Source organism: Cydia fagiglandana, chromosome 8 (assembly GCF_963556715.1).
Source record: "Cydia fagiglandana chromosome 8, ilCydFagi1.1, whole genome shotgun sequence".
In the NCBI taxonomy this organism is placed as follows: Eukaryota; Metazoa; Arthropoda; class Insecta; order Lepidoptera; family Tortricidae; genus Cydia; species Cydia fagiglandana.
Genome location: NC_085939.1, coordinates 5,706,132 through 5,723,240, shown reverse-complemented (window position 1 = coordinate 5,723,240; position 17,109 = coordinate 5,706,132). Strand labels below are relative to the sequence as shown.

Sequence of the window (17,109 nt, the reverse complement as noted above, 5' to 3'; positions counted from 1 at the left end):
ATGACAGTGACTTTGTCAATTCGTGACATAGATGGTAGGATCCTATAGACGTGCTACGCGTACGTCCGTTTATAGCCATACCACACTATCGAACCGCATCAAGGTGGTGTGGTATTCTGTTACGGCTAAAATTAAATTGCGGATTATGGTCAGTGCCAGCCATTTGTGATGTGACGGTGTGGATCTTGTGTGAATTACTCTCAGTTAAAATTTGTTTCATCTTCCGGCAAAAACACCCATCGGTAGTAAATTTATACTGGAAAAAAAATTATATTATTTAATAGGCAACACTTTATGTCTGTCAATTTCTAGAAAATTCGGGCACGCACCGCACAGCAAACCACTAGCGATCGCGAGACACTTCAGCGACAAACCGGCAATTTGTTCAGCGCGTATTGAAAGTGATTTTCACCGAAGTGTTTTTCGTGCTTGTGAATTCGAGAGGGAGATCCATTAGTTTTGCAATTCAACAGTTATTAAATTTGTGTTCCAATGGCTGCTATGTCTGTCATAGGTATTGATTTCGGCAATGAATCTTGCTACATTGCTGTGGCAAAAGCAGGTGGCATTGAAACAATAGCTAATGATTACAGTCTTCGAGGTACACCGTAAGTATTTTTTTAATTTAATATTCACTTCATGACATGAAAACTACAAACCTTTTCGTTTTAATTATCCTCGTGATATTTTCACTCGACTCACTCAAGGATTTGATGATTTGCACGTCATGTTCATGTCGATACCTTGTATGGAAATAAGAGTAGCTTTTATGGATAACGTATTTCATCATACTTTTAAGTTCGTTGAAAAATACATTTTTTTATCAGTTATGACATTTGCCATTAACTTTTTCATTATATTTTTGTGGTTATTATGCTGTGTCACTCTCAAATCTCTCAATACTTTCGTCGTGATTTTGATCTGTTATACAAGTCAATAGCTTGCTCTGTTATCTTTTTGAGGTTAGATTTTCTTTTGTCATTTCAGATCATGTGTTGCATTTTCATCAAAAAATCGAATATTGGGAGTTGCTGCAAAGAATCAAACAGTTACAAATATGAAAAACACCGTTTTTGGGTTCAAAAGATTGTTAGGCAGGAAGTATTCGGACCCACACGTGCAGAAAGAGCTGAAGCACTTTCCTTTCAAGGTGGAACAAAGACCTGATGATGGAATTGGTATCCGGGTCCACTATTTAGGCGAAGAAAATGTTTTCAGCCCTGAACAGGTATGATCATTATCTTGTTCGAGTTATCCTAGCTTTTGGCAGCCTGGGGTTTGCTTGCAACGAATCCTAAGGGCTGATTTAGACGGCGTGCAAACTCGCATGCGAGTTTCATTACATTGCAGGGTTTGATCAGTCGGTTTAATGGGACATAACCCATTTCCCGCAATGTAACAATCACATGAGAGTTCGTACACCGTCTAGGCATAGAATAGTCCCTAACCTACTGTTTAGAAAAGAGACTGCCATCTGATCTTCCAACCCAGAGGAGCAACTAGGCATTATTGGAATTAGTCCGTTTTCTCAGTGTTTTCCCTCACCTAAAAGTGAAGGTTTAGTTAAAATTATTATTATAATTTGAAGCCACTGATTAAATGCATAAAACCTCAATACAAAGGTTATTTTGTTAAGGTTATGTTGAAAGTCATTTGTTAGTATTGTATTAAACCGAAAAGTTATTTAGACTTGAATGGAAAACTACCTTGACCTTTTTGCTTGTTTGTTTGTACTAGCTTGTCCCTGGATAAAGGAATATTATGTTTGACTAGAGAGTTCTTGTTTTCTGTGGGGGGATATAGTTTTTTTTTTTAATTATATCAAGTTATGTCAATGCCCAGAAGAGGAGACTACCTTAAGGCCCAGTAGGGCTGGTCCTAGAGCAGTTTAGTGCTGAAATAGCAGTGGCTAGTAATAGTAGTGGTGGCCAACATTGCAAATCTGCCACTGTTGAATAACAATGACTATATGTCAAACCGCTTCTGTTTTCATAATAAACATTATGAAAACAGAAGCGGCATAATAATAAACATTATTTCACTTCTCTCTGTCTTGATTAAGAAAAATCTGATTTAACTTAATATATTGATATTTAACTTAATATTACATACAATATGTTCCAGATAACTGCAATGTTGTTTACAAAACTCAAGGATATTGCAGCTACGGCCCTCGGCACTCAAGTGAATGACTGTGTCATCTCCGTGCCCAGCTACTTCACCAATGCTGAGAGAAATGCTCTGTTGGATGCTGCTGCAATCTCTGGTAATTTACACCTTTCTTTCTATCTATCTATCGAGTAAGCCCTTTTATTCTGAGTATGTCTCTTAGCTCAGTGTGCCACTTGGCAAAGGTCTCCAACTCTTTCCATTGGGGTCAATCCTATGGGCCACTCTTCTCCAGTTCAGGCCCGCTGTGAGTTTGAGTTCATTCTCCCATCTTGTTCAAGGCTCCGTGTGCAATGCAACCTCTTGGATACCAATCATTTACGATTTTGCTCCATTTCTTTCTGTTTGAATAAATTGTTGATTGTTTGAAAGCCAACTTTGAGCCATTGGGACCTTTATGGTCAAGGTCATAAAGCTCATCCTACACTACTCACTTCACCTTCTTCCATTTCACCCATTAAAATTCTATGGAAATAATTACTATATTGTATTTTAATAATAAACCATATTGTTTTTATAAATTGAAACAGTCCAAAGTTGATCAAAGAAAAATATCCTGCATAGCATTTTAAAATTCGACACTTAGTATCATCACATTTATTTGTATGGTAGGTTATTGAAAATAATACCACTGAATTCACATGTGGCTAATCAGCCACATGTGATCACAAGTGAATATCAGTTTCACTGCTATATTGCTTGATGATATGTGATTTGGTTTAGGGCTCAATGTGCTGAGACTCATGAATGAAACCACTGCCACTGCTCTCGCTTATGGTATCTACAAACAAGATCTGCCTGCCCCTGAAGAGAAACCTAGAAATGTGGTTTTTGTAGACTTTGGACATAGTTCCCTGCAGGTAAATGGAATATAGTTTTATTTTATTTAAACTTTTACTACACCAATCAGCCGGCGTATTATGGATAGCTTTATCCATCTTTATCCACGTGATAAAACAACTGTCACTTTTTAACACCATGGGATAGAAAGTGACGGACACTGTTTTATCACGCTGTCACGTGGACAAGAACGACCATCATATCCGCACTGGTGTAGTCTGTTTGTCTAATTACTTATCTTAACTCTTATCAGTTTAATTATATATTAAAAACTGAAAACAGGCACATCTATTACTCCTGTGATTATGTCTGTGAGATTATAAAACCTTTATTTAAAAACTAGACACATACATTCATTAAATTTTGTTATAGGTATCCGCATGTGCCTTTAACAAGGGCAAGCTGCGTGTGCTGGCCACCGCCACTGACGCCCACTGTGGAGGCCGCGACATAGACATGGCATTGGCTGAATACTTCTCCCAGGACATCCTAACTAGACTTAAGTTAGACGCTAGGAAAAACCAGAGGTAATAATTTTTATTTTAAAGCTAATTTACCCCAGACTTTATTCAATAATATTAACTAATTATACCAAAAATAGGATAGTTAGTTCATACACACATATATATATTTATTTAGTCCTTATTGTCTTTCAGACTTACGCAAAATTCATTTATGGAAATTAGTTCAATAAATTGGTTTTACAAAACATACTAGCATCGCAGCTTTTAATTGCGATGAATAAGCGATCGAAAGCTTTTTATTAGATTGAAATGAAGTAATTGCATTGCTCATTGGGCTAGGCAAGCCACATTCATGTCCTGACTACTTAGTACTTGGAAGGGAGAAGTGCAGAGTTATGACTGATTTTACTTTTCAGGGCTTTCTTCCGTTTGATCCAAGAGGTAGAGAAGCTGAAGAAACAGATGTCAGCAAACAGTACTAAACTGCCTCTCCATGTTGAATGCTTCATGGAGGAAAGAGATGTGTCAGGCGAGTTGCAGCGCTCGCAGATGGAGGAGATCTGTGCTGACACCTTCAACCGTGTTGAGAGGACCCTCAGATCTATACTCCACAATGCTAGTGAGTTTTCGCCACATTGCCGATTTAAAATTAATCTTAAAATCAATATGACACCACAATATATTTAGTAGAAAATGTTTATTCAGACAAGTTGTAGTTCACAAAGTCCTAATTTATTTATTTATTGTAGAACTTCGTCCTGAGGACATCAACTCGGTGGAGATTGTGGGTGGCTCTACTAGAGTCCCTGCAGTCAAAGCTCTGATTGAGCAAGTCTTTGGGAAAGTTGCTTCAACAACACTTAACCAGGTGAGTAAGATAAATTTCGGTTGTTACACATTTGAGTTTGTTCTAGCTCGTTTGTACCCTAACCTAGGTTAGTTTCTGAGAAGTTTTTGAGCTAAATAGAATCGATCTTCATTGTAAAAAATTACGTTATTTTCGCCCATATTTTTTTATCCAAAATCTGTGGATAACTGAACTATACTTAAATGAAATAGCCAAGGTCTTATAAGACCAATTTTGCGTCACAGAACAGGACAGGATTTGGTACTTGCACTCATTGACCCCCCATTTTAAATATCGCGTAACTTTATGGTCAAATTACCTGCTTACTCTTGTAGTTTTTACCGATTTATTATAGGGTCAAAAAAGTCTGCGATCTGCGTTTATCCAATAGGACCAATAATTTTGTAAAAGTCAGAGCGTATTTATTGTAAGGGCCGATATGGAAGGTTGATGAACCGTGTTGGTCCGCAGGACGAGGCGGTGTCGCGCGGCTGCGCGCTGCAGTGCGCCATGCTGAGCCCGGCGGTGCGCGTGCGCGAGTTCAGCGTCACCGACGTGCAGCCCTACGCCGTGCGCCTCGCCTGGGACGCGGCGCGCGGCGAGGACGGCGACCTGGAGGTGTGTACATGTACCGCTTCTATAATAATGCCCATCCAGCTCTTGCTTACAAGTTGCAAGAGACACGCGCGCAATGTGATGCTGCCGAGATTATCATAACCATACATCGGGGTTTTCGGGTCGGGAATGATTTCGCGTATTTATAACTTTGTTTATTGTAAAATAATTACCACACTATGAATTAAACGTAGGTAGTGAGGTCCAAATGTGCTTAGAAATGTTCAATTAGTATCGTTTTTTACAGTTTGTACCTGTTATTTGGCTAGTGTAAAACATTCCCGCACCGAAAAGCCCGATGTATGATCATCACCCCGAGTGTCACCTTGAGCGGCAACTTGAGTGGTTGCGGATAGTGGGCGACAAGTCGCTCTGAGCAGTCTGAACCTGTATTTTACTTTTGGCGTAGATAATTTATGTTTTGCCAGTTAAGATGTGCAAATAAGTATGCAATGCAATTGCCTCAATGATGAAATTTTAAACAATAACTGGTTTATAAAAATTAAATAACTGGTAATTATACTACATTTTGCAGTTTGTCAGGTGTTATAATATCTTTTACCTTCCCAGGTGTTCCCAGCTTTCCATCCAGCACCATTCTCCAAAATGCTGACATTCTACAGAAAGGAACCATTCTCAGTCAGAGCCTACTATACCGACCCCGTGCCCTATCCCGATTCGTTCATTGGTAAGTGGCTCCAAAAATCTCTATGCCCAGTTTTTTTTTCTTGATTTTATTAGTTACAAAGCTTTTGTAATAGTAAGTAGTACTCTAGAAAATATTTTTCCATAGGTCAATGGAACATAAAGGATGTCCAGCCGACCGCCGAGGGCGAATCACAGAAAGTAAAATTGAAAGTGAGAGTGAACATTCACGGAATCGTCACTGTCGCGTCAGCGTCGTTGGTAGAAAAGAAAGCGGACGCCCAGAGCGACAGCATAGATATGGAAAACGAGAACGCGAACAACCAGGAAACGCCCATGGAAACTAACGGGTCACAAGAGCAACAGCAGAATGGGCCTGAGAACCAAGAGGTGAGGGAAGACGATATGCAAGGGGACCCTCAGCAAAGACAGTCGTGGACACAGAGAGTAGGATCGTGGTTCAGCGGGGTACGTGTCGGTAGCGCGAGTGTCGAGTGATTTGCGAGATGTTTGCTGACTTATTCACGCTCACACGTCTATTCAATCTTACTTTTTACCTGATGTACTTTAATACCAACACTTTTAAAGGATAATAAAACTGATCCTAGAAAATAAGACTTTATCGTATTGCAACTGTTCGCGAGCACGGTCTCGGTCAGCTTGTACGTGGCGGGTTGTGCAAGCGTCGCGCGACGCTCATGCCTTGATGCATATAAGATGATAAAGCCAATAAGGCCGCAAACGATTATTACAGCCGCACGTAACACATTTTTTAAACATGTTTTAATAATTCATCAAGTTTTAATAAAAATGAGGTTGTATTTTGCAATAAAAGTCTTTCACAAAACTGCGGCAGTGAAAAGGCTCCCACAGGTTTTGATTGCAACCCTGAAAAATCGGTTAAATAACTGATTGAAATTAATGCTACTGAGATTAGTTGAAATGATAGTTGATAGAATTAAATAAAGCAATAAGATTGAATAGACCTTTAGCTTCTCACTTTATTCTTGTATTATTAGACACTGATTGTAGTAACCCCGAATGAGCCAGCAGACATCCATGCTTTGTGTCATCCCCCTCCTCGCTCCGAGGCCCCATTTGCACAGTACTTTCATAAGGCTTTTGAATATCGCCTTTTAATTCCTTTTATTTTCATGCATTCGTCAAGTGAAGTTTCTTTACAATTCTGTCTCTGTGTCCGCGCATGTTTTTGTCCTTACAGTTATATTTGTTTCTAACTTTTTTCTGGCAGCGTTTCAGATGAAGACGCAGTGAAGTAAGCTTTATTTTATCTTAGTAGTTTGTGTGGATTTTGGAAGAGCTCTGGTGCAAATGGGTGCACCGCGCCGCTTGGAAAACTAACATCTTCTTTTTATCCTATTGGCAGTTAAGCTCCACTAGACCCGCAACAAACATTGAACATTTTTCCAAGCAGCGTCGGTGATGGGGGAATCAGTCTATGTAAGACGTGAACCGTTGGTGTAATATTACAGGAATCTGACGATAAAAAGGACAAGTCTAAAGAGAAGAAGAAGGTGCTAGTGAAGACCGTCGAGTTGCCGATCGACGCGCGCACGCACGGCTTCTCGCAGACTGAGCTCAACTCCTTCATGGAGCAAGAGGTAAATAGACGTGTCTTCTTCTTCCTCGCGTTATCCCGGCATTTTGCCACGGCTCTTGGGAGCCTGGAGTCCGCTTGACAACAATCCCGAGAATTGACGTAGGCACTAGTTTTCACGAAAGCGACACGAAGTGAGGTAAATAGACATTATAGACAAGTATTTAGAAAAAAAATAGCCAATTTATTTTTACAATTAAAGGAAATGTTAGAAACAGGGCGCGTTGTTATGTGAGGTAAACTTGTCTTCTAAAAAACATTCTTTGATCCTCAGTAATGATAAAAATAAAGTCTGCTGCCCTATAGAAGCTCGATGTTACTAACAGTTTATGCGAATTACAAGTATGCTCTAGCAAGTCAACTTTAAAAAAAAGCACGAAATTCAAAATTTGCATGGTGATCAGTCTTTCGCACCTCCTTTTTTCAGTGACAAAGCCAGAGCCAGAGTAGAAACATATTAAGTTTTCCTTACCCTATTTAAACGTTCCCCCTCTCATCTGTCCCCTCAGGGCAAGATGCAGGCGCAGGACCGGCAGGAGAAGGAGCGCGCGGACGCCCGCAACGCGCTGGAGGAGTACGTGTACGAGCTGCGCGGCAAGCTGGGCTCGGGCGAGGCGCTGCACGAGTTCGTGGAGCCGGCGCAGCGCGCGCGCCTCGTGGCCGCGCTCGACGCGCTGGAGGCCTGGCTCTACGAGGACGGCGAGGACCAGAACAGACAGGTGCGTCTTACACCTCCCAGCTCATGAGACCGTTCCTTTATACAACGCGCTGGAGGAGGACGTGTACGAGCTGCGCGGCAAGCTGGGCTCGGGCGAGGCGCTGCACGAGTTCGTGGAGCCGGCGCAGCGCGCGCGCCTCGTGGCCGCGCTCGACGCGCTCGAGGCCTGGCTCTACGAGGACGGCGAGGACCAGAACAGACAGGTGCGTCTTACACCTCCCAGCTCATGAGACCGTTCCTTTATACAACGCGCTGGAGGAGGACGTGTACGAGCTGCGCGGCAAGCTGGGCTCGGGCGAGGCGCTGCACGAGTTCGTGGAGCCGGCGCAGCGCGCGCGCCTCGTGGCCGCGCTCGACGCGCTCGAGGCCTGGCTCTACGAGGACGGCGAGGACCAGAACAGACAGGTGCGTCTTACACCTCCCAGCTCATGAGACCGTTCCTTTATACAACGCGCTGGAGGAGGACGTGTACGAGCTGCGCGGCAAGCTGGGCTCGGGCGAGGCGCTGCACGAGTTCGTGGAGCCGGCGCAGCGCGCGCGCCTCGTGGCCGCGCTCGACGCGCTCGAGGCCTGGCTCTACGAGGACGGCGAGGACCAGAACAGACAGGTGCGTCTTACACCTCCCAGCTCATGAGACCGTTCCTTTATACAACGCGCTGGAGGAGGACGTGTACGAGCTGCGCGGCAAGCTGGGCTCGGGCGAGGCGCTGCACGAGTTCGTGGAGCCGGCGCAGCGCGCGCGCCTCGTGGCCGCGCTCGACGCGCTGGAGGCCTGGCTCTACGAGGACGGCGAGGACCAGAACAGACAGGTGCGCCTTACACCTCCCAGCTCATGAGACCGTTCCTTTATACAACGCGCTGGAGGAGGACGTGTACGAGCTGCGCGGCAATGTTCTGCCGCCAGAGTGCAGCACTAATTTGTTTAGTAAACCATAGAGTAACTTATACATACGAAGGCTTAAACAGTTTTTGACAAGTTTTCACATTGATGCACCAAGGCCGTTTGTTTACAGGTGGTCTACCGCGAAACGCGAAAATCGAAATTTCTTTATCTGGCTCTCTATCGATCGAATAAACAAGAGTGATAGAGAGGCAGAAACCGAACTTTCGATTGTCGTGTTTCACGGTAGGCCATGTGATTGACCTGGTGACGCATGATGTGTCATTGATGATATCAATGACACATGTATCATGCCACCTACGCAGAGCTTTGCCTAATATTTTTTTTTTTATTTATTAAGAAACAAACAGTCTTATAAAACAGATAAGTATATAGAGTAACATTCTTCTAGTAATAGACTTATAGTTTCCTATATGTAAACAAATATTTTAATAAAAACTTATTACTAACCCTACTTATTACTTATATTCCCTATTAGTATGGATGTTTTGTATTGGATCGTCATAAGCCCAGCATTTGGTCGTGGCAGGTGTACGTGGACAAGCTGACGGAGCTGCGCACGGAGGGCGAGCCCATCAAGCAGCGGCGCCTGGAGTTCGAGCTGCGGCCCGGCGCGCTCGACGACTACTCGCTCGCCATACAGCTCACCAAGAAGGCCGTCGACTTATTCAAGTAAGTTTTATTTTAATCGCGTATCAACATTTTGTCATCTGTATGAAAACATAACATTAAAGGCCTGCGCAAACCGGCAGAACGCAGCGCAGATCACTTTAAATTTATCAATGAATATTCTCTCCTATTTCACTTACATTCAGTTATAGATTTGAATGCTCTGAGACCGACCTCTCTGAGCATCGCGTTGGATTGTTACTCCGCGGCATTGAGGAACACGTTAAAGGATACTCGCTGCGGTATCGCGTGGGATTTTACCTCGCCGGTGTGCGCTGCGCGCCGTAAATCCTTCTCGGTGATCTGCGCGATTAAGTATAGATGGTCAAGCAAATCTTGTCAGTAGAAAAAGGCGCGAAATTCAAATTTTCTATGGGACGATAACCCTTCGCGCCTACATTTTTCAAATTTGCCGCCTTTTTCTACTCACAAGATCCGCTTGACCAACTATAATTCGCAACTCGTGTCGATTTAAAACACTCCCTTCGGTCGTGTTTTAATTTACCACCACTTGTTTTACGAATTTCCTATTTATCATGCTCGTATTAATGTACTATTTTATTATCTTAGAGCGGGTGACGCGAAATACAACCACCTGTCGGAAGCCGACATGGCGACGGTGTCGGATGCGGCGGCGGCGGCGCTGGCCTGGGTGGAGGCGGCGCGCCAGGCGCTGCAGCGCGCGCCGCGCCACCTGCCGCCCGCGCACACCACGCACCAGATCCGCCAGGAGCGACAGGTATGTCCGCCCTACTTACAAATTACCGAAAAGCCGCACCCTTCAATTTGGTTTAACCTTTTGAACGCCACAGACTGCAATTGACGTCGATCGTTTTTGGATGAAAATTTACTGAAAAACACCCCACTTTTAGGTTGGCATTATTTATTCACAAAACTAAATTTTATCCCGTGGTGCCAGTGACACGGCAAATGGATGCGCCGTTTGGCGTTCAAAAGGTTAACTAATTTTCTATAAGCGTTAAGGATGCGAACTTAAAACGCATCCCACGACTGGTACGCCGGCCGCCGCGGATGCCTCAGATGCCTGGTCTGCTTGTCCAGACGCCGTTAATAGACCGCATTAAACTCATAAGTAGCTCATCTTTTCTTTGAGAATCATCTCTATTATTTACTATAGACGCCGCGGCGGGTAGACGACGTATTGTGCCGCCGCCGTCGTACCGGTGTTTAAATGCCGGTCGCCATTCGCGGCGAATCGTCCAGCTCGAGCGGCGGGTGATGTGACTCGGATCGCGCACATACATTTACGACTATAGTTATATAACATTGGGACGACGGAGGATGTGGGCGGCTGGTCGAGAAGACCGTAACCTGATACAGTGGAATCCGCTTATAATAACATCGAAGGGAACTGACAAACACGTCATACTAAGCGGATGTCATATAAAGCATAGTTGTACAACTTCTTATTTTTATTATGTTTTCCAAATGAATCTCAAATTCCTTTGTGAGAGATGAGTTTTATTAAATTTGTAACAAATATAAACTTGTCAGTGTCACTGAGAATCAAAACTAAAATACACGCCACGAACGCACCAAACGTTCTCGTAGGGAAAGACGTGGTGACGGCCACGAAAACCAGCGAAGGTGTCAGTATAACCGGACATAATTTCATGGAAATAGGATTTTTAGGTCATAGTAAGCGGTTTGTCACTATAAGCGAAGTCATCTTATCCGAATATGTCACAAGGAGTTTTATATGACCAAAACCAAACCAAACATCGCACAGTAATTACGTCATAGTAAGCGGTCGGTCAGTATAATATAATTTCAAAAGGTAAACCGTTACCAATATTTTGACAACATTAAAAATTTATCTTTCAGAACTTCGAGAGCACCGTGAATCCGATCCTCAACAAACCGAAGCCCAAGGAGAAGACCCCGCCGCCCGCGCCCACCGGCGACGGCCAGGCGCCCGCGCCCGACGCGCCGCAGCCCGACCACATGGACGTCGAGTGAACACCCCCCACCACCACCACCCCCCGCCCGCTCCAGCGACACCTACTCATGACTGTTCACAGTCAATATATTATGAAACTATTTAAAGCTCAACATATTCATCATCACCGTGACGATGTTACATTTTCCTACAATTTAAACCGTACCGCGTTCACGGGGGGCACTTCAAAGACGAGCGGTTTGAGTATCTAGCCCATGCACGATGTCCCACTATGCGAAAATAACATCTGCGCGAGCACGCTAGTATGATTCCTTTTAGTTGTAGTGATGTGATGTCGGCGTCACGTTAAGTCTTGATCCAAGATTTAAGACTCCCCGGTTACCGCAGCGCGGGTCGCTGCGCGCCGACGTATCTAATGCGTCACTATTTTAAGATTCAGTTCTGATGCGATGCGTGAGCGTTATAGGACCTATCACTGTCGGTTATGGCAAACTGCTATGCTTTTTCTGTTGGAACAAAAATCCATAACCGATATAACATCCTTCGATAACTTGCGGAAAATAATACTTTTCTATATGAACACGTGTCGCTTTATATTTCTTATAAATGTCTAGAGCTGAAATGATTGACTCGATACTATCTGATTGGAATCGATTTAGGAACGCTGTATGTATTATGTAATTGTATTATATTACTAGAGAGCATTTTTTCAACGTCCGCGTTGTTATAAATTAGTAAAGTTAGCAAAATTGTATATCTATAAATTAAAATGGAGTCTGTCTTGATAATAAACTTGTACATTACAAAAATATAGAATTTAATAAACAGGTCGAGCCCAGTTTTGAACGTTATCCGTGCAACGATCTACACAACAAACTTAGGGTATACAAGGACCAATTCTGTATCATCACGGATGTTGAGCAGCGACCTACTAGACTGCTGGAACGATAGCGCGGGTGAAACGTTAACGATTCACTTGTACGTTGTATAGGTCAGATATGTGATATTATATGTATCGGGCGAGTTTCGGCTCTCAACATAGCCACTGAAGTTAATTTAAAGTAAAAATATTTATTTTGTTAGCCGACCGCAAATTTTATGTTTGCTATTTTAAATACCTCCATTAAAAGAGCGAATCTACGTATAGGGTATTTTGCCGTTATGCCCTTTTATAGGAGGTATGGGTAACACGATTTTACAGTAACAATAATTATATTTGAAGCAACGCTGAATAGCATTAACCATTAATATTATTAATTTAAAATTGTGAATGATTGTCTTTTGTACCTTTGTTTTGCAGTCCACTCCTGTGATTAATGATTACGTTGTTGATTGTGAGATAGTTATTAAAGATTTGGAAAGTGAGGTATTGTTTAATATGCTCTAAATATCGTTTAGCTTAATTTTATTTAGTTAAAGTTTTTAACTTATAAAATGTAACTGGATTTTAATGGATATGAAATTGGTATTGATTGAGTTTAAAATCCCGCACACCTCCAGCACAGCTTTTCAAATTTAGATTTCGTTTTAACCAAGGTTATTTCACGAAAAAAGTAGCGCGAGTCGCCATTACATTGCGTGTTTATTCATGATAACGAATGGAATAAAAAGAGAGACTCTAGATTTAAAGTAATTCTGTTAGCATTATGAATAAATCGAAACATGCTATGTAACGATGACTCGCGTTGCTTTTCTGGAGGAATAATCAAGTGCATATTGTTCAAATTGTAATCACTGAAAATAGGTACTTTTATAATCTGAAAGCTGCATTGAAAATTACGGCTTCATGTGTACTTTACAGTGAAGTTCATATTTGACATAAATATTTACAAAGTTAGCGCATTTATGTACGAGTAATAACAATAACCATGTTATAGGTTTCAACGTTCTTTAAAATAATCACTTTGGCTATGTACTCTTTGACTTTAATATAAATTAAAAGTAAAATTTGAATTAACAAGTCACACGGCTTGATTATTATCATATGATGCTAATTCTTGCATTTATTTATTATGTTTGGTTTTATTTTACAATTTTTGTAAAAGTTAAATTAAAGCGTACATCTTTTATAAGAGTGAAACAGTCCCAGCACGCAAGTCCACAAATTTGAATGTAATTATTGCAAGAAATACTTCTATAGTTTGAATACCCGTCAATAGATGTAGGGACTCTTGGACCATGTACAAAAACAAGAGATGATGGTCACGTATCTACAAAACCATAAACTACTATCTACTTTAACTTGTCCAACTTCTAACAATGTTTTAATTGTGATACAGAGGACCGTCATACGCCGGCAGGATTCAAATTCGTTGTGTCTCATAGCATTTATTTTCTTAATTCTTATTATTGTGGTTATTTCTGTGATGAGATAATAGTCATTATTTTGTCAATTGGACTTTTCCTTCCACACTCGACAAGATTGAATACTTGAGGGAGCTTCGTCTCAATATTGACACGATGCAAGCACCCATACGTTGTAAAACCCTGTAATCCTCAGGTCTCAACATCAGACAAGTCTGCATTCATTAGTTTGAGGCGGTTTTACAATTTTTTTATACACTATATATTGTGATAAATGCACAGCATTTAATAGTGGGAGAAACCGCAATACTATTTTTTACTATTGTAGAGTTGCTAAACACTGGGATTTAGAGCAAATTAGTGTGATGTTTTTTAAACGTCCGACATAAACGCTGAGAAGGGAGGTCTCGTTTTCGCTACCTCTTAACGTCTTTCCCTTCTAGGTTTTGGTGAGTTAGTATCTCAATATTCGCAATAAGAATATTCTCACTTTACAAACCGCCTACAAAATGTTAGGTGATCCTATTTTTTTTTGTTAGCACGGGTATGTTTGAATGTGTGCTTAAAGTATTTTTAACTTAATATTATCAACGTAACACACTGGAAAAGGTCCATTGGCCTATAATTTACATTCTAGCAAATGGTTCAACCATTATAATATGTTATTTTGTGCATTTTGAATGTTAAGAGCTTAGTAAATGAATGATTTAACAATACTTACTCTGTTTTATTTCAAACCTTTGTGGTTATGGTACATTCTGATACTTACATACTTATTTTACCACGCTAATAAATGCTTTTATTATGCAATTTAACCCTATTCCAGGCCGTGCAAGATTTTCCAATGATGATTGATTTGAAGACAAGTCACATTTCCCGAAAGTGCAATCTAATTTGAACCTTAAATCGCAGTGCTAACGTTGAAACTCTTAGCGCGTATGTGGTCGATAATTCGTACTATGCCTGGAAAAGGGTTTTTTTAGGCAGGGGCTCCTAATCTTTTTCAGTCCGTGGCGCAGTATGCAAGACAGTAATCGTGTAAATATCTACGGGTGGTATTCCACCTGTCCAATGTCATTGCCTCTCACTCTCACATTAAAGCAAAATGTGCGACGCAATACACATTGGACAAAGGAATTGGATAGGAGGAATAGGTACCACCCTTAATTTTCATTATCAAAAATGGCACCACGCAATTTTGCCAGACAGCACAGCACCTATGTAATCCATGGATACATAAATATTATAATATACCTATTGTGATTAGGAAATAGAGGCTCGGAGTAATTAACAATGGAGCCGCCATTAACAGGCGTTCCCCTCTGTCGAAAATAGGCGGCCAATGGTCAACCTCATGTCAACCATATGTATGGACTGACGTTTATCTGACATGACGTACCTATACATTTGATGTGCCCCTCCCCCGCAAAAAACGGCAGACTATTTTGTACCGAAAATTTTAGACATGGCGTCTCCGTTGTTAATTACTCCGAGAATAGAGGAGATTAGTAGTTAGCCCCCATTTGCACGAGAGCCTTTTCAACGCGCGTTAAAAAAGCGCTTGAATCTGTCCGCACTCTAAATTCGATTTAACGACCAAGGCTTAAAGTCCAAAATCCAACAACGCTTGATAAAAAGCGCCACGGCTGTCGTGTGAATCCATATATGGTTATCCACTGTTATCCATCCATTCGTGTCATTCAAACGCTTTTTTAACGCGCGTTGAAAAAGCTCCCGTGCGTATGGGGGCTAACTAAATAAGGGCTGTTAAATGAAAAACTGGTTACCTGCCGTATAAAACGGTATATACTTTATTATTTTTACCAAGCACATAACATATTATAAAATTTTTGAAATAGCAAATAACAACACAACACGTGTTGCGAGTGCTAGGCACGAGCCTTAATGCTTTCTAAGCCTTAAAAATACAAGGTGGCTACTGAAACTTTTAGCTTAGCGTTCCGGAGGTGCTAAGCTAATGGTTATGCTGACTGTAAAATTGTACATAGCCTCTAGCCGCCCATACGTCAAACCTTGCCAAGCTAAATTAAATTTTATTTTGTCAACAGAAAGTTCAAATTAGAATGGAACAGGATACCTTTTTATAGGTATCTGGGCGGCTAGAGGATAGGACCTTTATCGTATTTCATAATCCTAATTAATTAATCGCCTCTAAATAGTTAATGCGTTTTTCGTTCAAAGTCTGTGCGGAAAAAGAAGAGTCTTGAAATGTATTGGTTCCCATACATCCACGACCCCTCTATTTAATGCACATACTCTATCCTTACCAGAATATTTTAGACCCTAAAAGACTCCCAAGCATTAACGGTTAATTCAGCCAGGCTCGAGCCTTTCAAAACACTTTACTCTGCATCTGCACTCGCTGCAGTCTCTGCTTTCTTCTTTTTCTTCTTCTTCTTGGGCGGGCACTTCCTTTCTTCAGGCGGCGGGGGCGGCGGTGGGTTGGGGTCGACTTCATTTATGTAGTCTTTCGGATTTTTTCTTTTCGATTGTAGAAACGCATACTCTACGTAAGCGTACCATGCGTAGCCTATAGCGAATGCTGAAAAACAAAAGCAAAACCAAAATCACAGCGTGTGGACGCCGCACATAGGTACGTATAAGTACAGTCAAGTCACAGACTTTTCTGTGAGTCAATAAGTGTAAAAATATGGGTGCACTAAGGCCCCCCCCCCCCCCCCACATCTGGCGTCTTTCGAGCGTCGGCGTCTGTCGGCGTCGGTCCAGCGCTATGGAAAATGACGTCGCTGTGCAGTTGCGTCGACGTCGGCCATAGAATTGTAGACGCCGACGCTCGAAAGACGCCAGATGTGGGGGCCCTTAGTACTCAAACATGTCCCATAGCTCTTATGTCAGCGAATTAAGTACTATGGGACATATTTTTGAGTAAGTTGTATGCACCCATATTTTTACACTTGACTGTACCATCGACCACACTGTTAACTGTACATCGATGGACCTTATGCCTTTTGTAATAAGGTCCAGGTTAGGAGTGTAAGGAGTGTTGCTGTTTGTACTTAAACCCTCTCCACAAATGTTGAGACCGTTGTACATAAATGCGAAATGATGATTAGCAATGTGGATGTAGGTCTTTTCGTTTCTTTTTGTTTTTTGTTATCTGTAAAATACACTTACGTGGCAACCAGGTAAGTATAGTAGCAGTAGTCCTCGGCAAAATATTTGGAAGTCCCCTACGTATTAGTCCGGCTAAAGGGTTTAATTCATGTGGAGACAGTCTGTAGTAGACTATTCCGCGAATAGTCGCTAATTCGCCGAAATGTTTTCCCATTATATTTATTCAAATTTAATAAACTCTAACTCTAAAATGTCTAATATTTATGACACACATGAAATTGAAATTGGAACTATGTATATAT

At 41.7% G+C, this 17,109-nt stretch overlaps 2 protein-coding genes across 3 annotated transcripts; one reads left to right on the top strand and one right to left on the bottom strand.

Moving 5' to 3' along the window:
• The first annotated feature begins 306 nt into the window (after positions 1–306).
• LOC134666543 (97 kDa heat shock protein) lies at positions 307–14,427 on the top strand. Of its 2 annotated transcripts, XM_063523737.1 has the most exons (15): positions 309–608; positions 988–1,228; positions 2,125–2,266; positions 2,893–3,029; positions 3,382–3,536; positions 3,890–4,092; positions 4,223–4,341; positions 4,792–4,938; positions 5,506–5,623; positions 5,729–5,970; positions 7,074–7,202; positions 7,708–7,917; positions 9,347–9,489; positions 10,057–10,225; positions 11,332–14,427. In XM_063523737.1, exons 1-15 carry the CDS (start codon positions 493–495, stop codon positions 11,464–11,466), a joined length of 2,406 nt encoding a protein of 801 aa, XP_063379807.1. In that variant the 5' UTR covers positions 309–492; the 3' UTR covers positions 11,467–14,427. The 2 variants fall into 2 exon arrangements, with proteins under 2 accessions (XP_063379806.1, XP_063379807.1); XM_063523736.1 differs by lacking the exons at positions 9,347–9,489; positions 10,057–10,225; positions 11,332–14,427 and having other exon boundaries at positions 307–608; positions 5,729–6,048; positions 7,092–7,202; positions 7,708–7,962.
• Positions 14,428–16,059: 1,632 nt separating this feature from the next.
• On the bottom strand, positions 16,060–17,053 carry LOC134667006 (cytochrome b-c1 complex subunit 8-like). Its single transcript, XM_063524314.1, has 2 exons — positions 16,868–17,053; positions 16,060–16,274 (listed from the first exon to the last, which is right to left on the bottom strand). Exons 1-2 carry the CDS (start codon positions 17,019–17,021, stop codon positions 16,075–16,077), a joined length of 354 nt encoding a protein of 117 aa, XP_063380384.1. The 5' UTR covers positions 17,022–17,053; the 3' UTR covers positions 16,060–16,074.
• Positions 17,054–17,109: the final 56 nt, after the last annotated feature.

What these genes read in the sequence shown, in the direction of transcription:
- LOC134666543 (XM_063523737.1), top strand. Translation starts at nt 493, where the DNA reads ATGGCTGCTATGTCTGTCATAGGTATTGATTTCGGCAATGAATCTTGC. An exon ending in TACAGTCTTCGAGGTACACC is followed by an intron (nt 609 to 987) that starts GTAAGTATTTTT and finishes TTGTCATTTCAG; the next exon opens with ATCATGTGTTGCATTTTCAT. An exon ending in CTTCAACAACACTTAACCAG is followed by an intron (nt 4,342 to 4,791) that starts GTGAGTAAGATA and finishes GTTGGTCCGCAG; the next exon opens with GACGAGGCGGTGTCGCGCGG.
- LOC134667006 (XM_063524314.1), bottom strand. Translation starts at nt 17,021, where the DNA reads ATGGGAAAACATTTCGGCGAATTAGCGACTATTCGCGGAATAGTCTAC. An exon ending in TATACTTACCTGGTTGCCAC is followed by an intron (nt 16,275 to 16,867) that starts GTAAGTGTATTT and finishes TTTGTTTTTCAG; the next exon opens with CATTCGCTATAGGCTACGCA.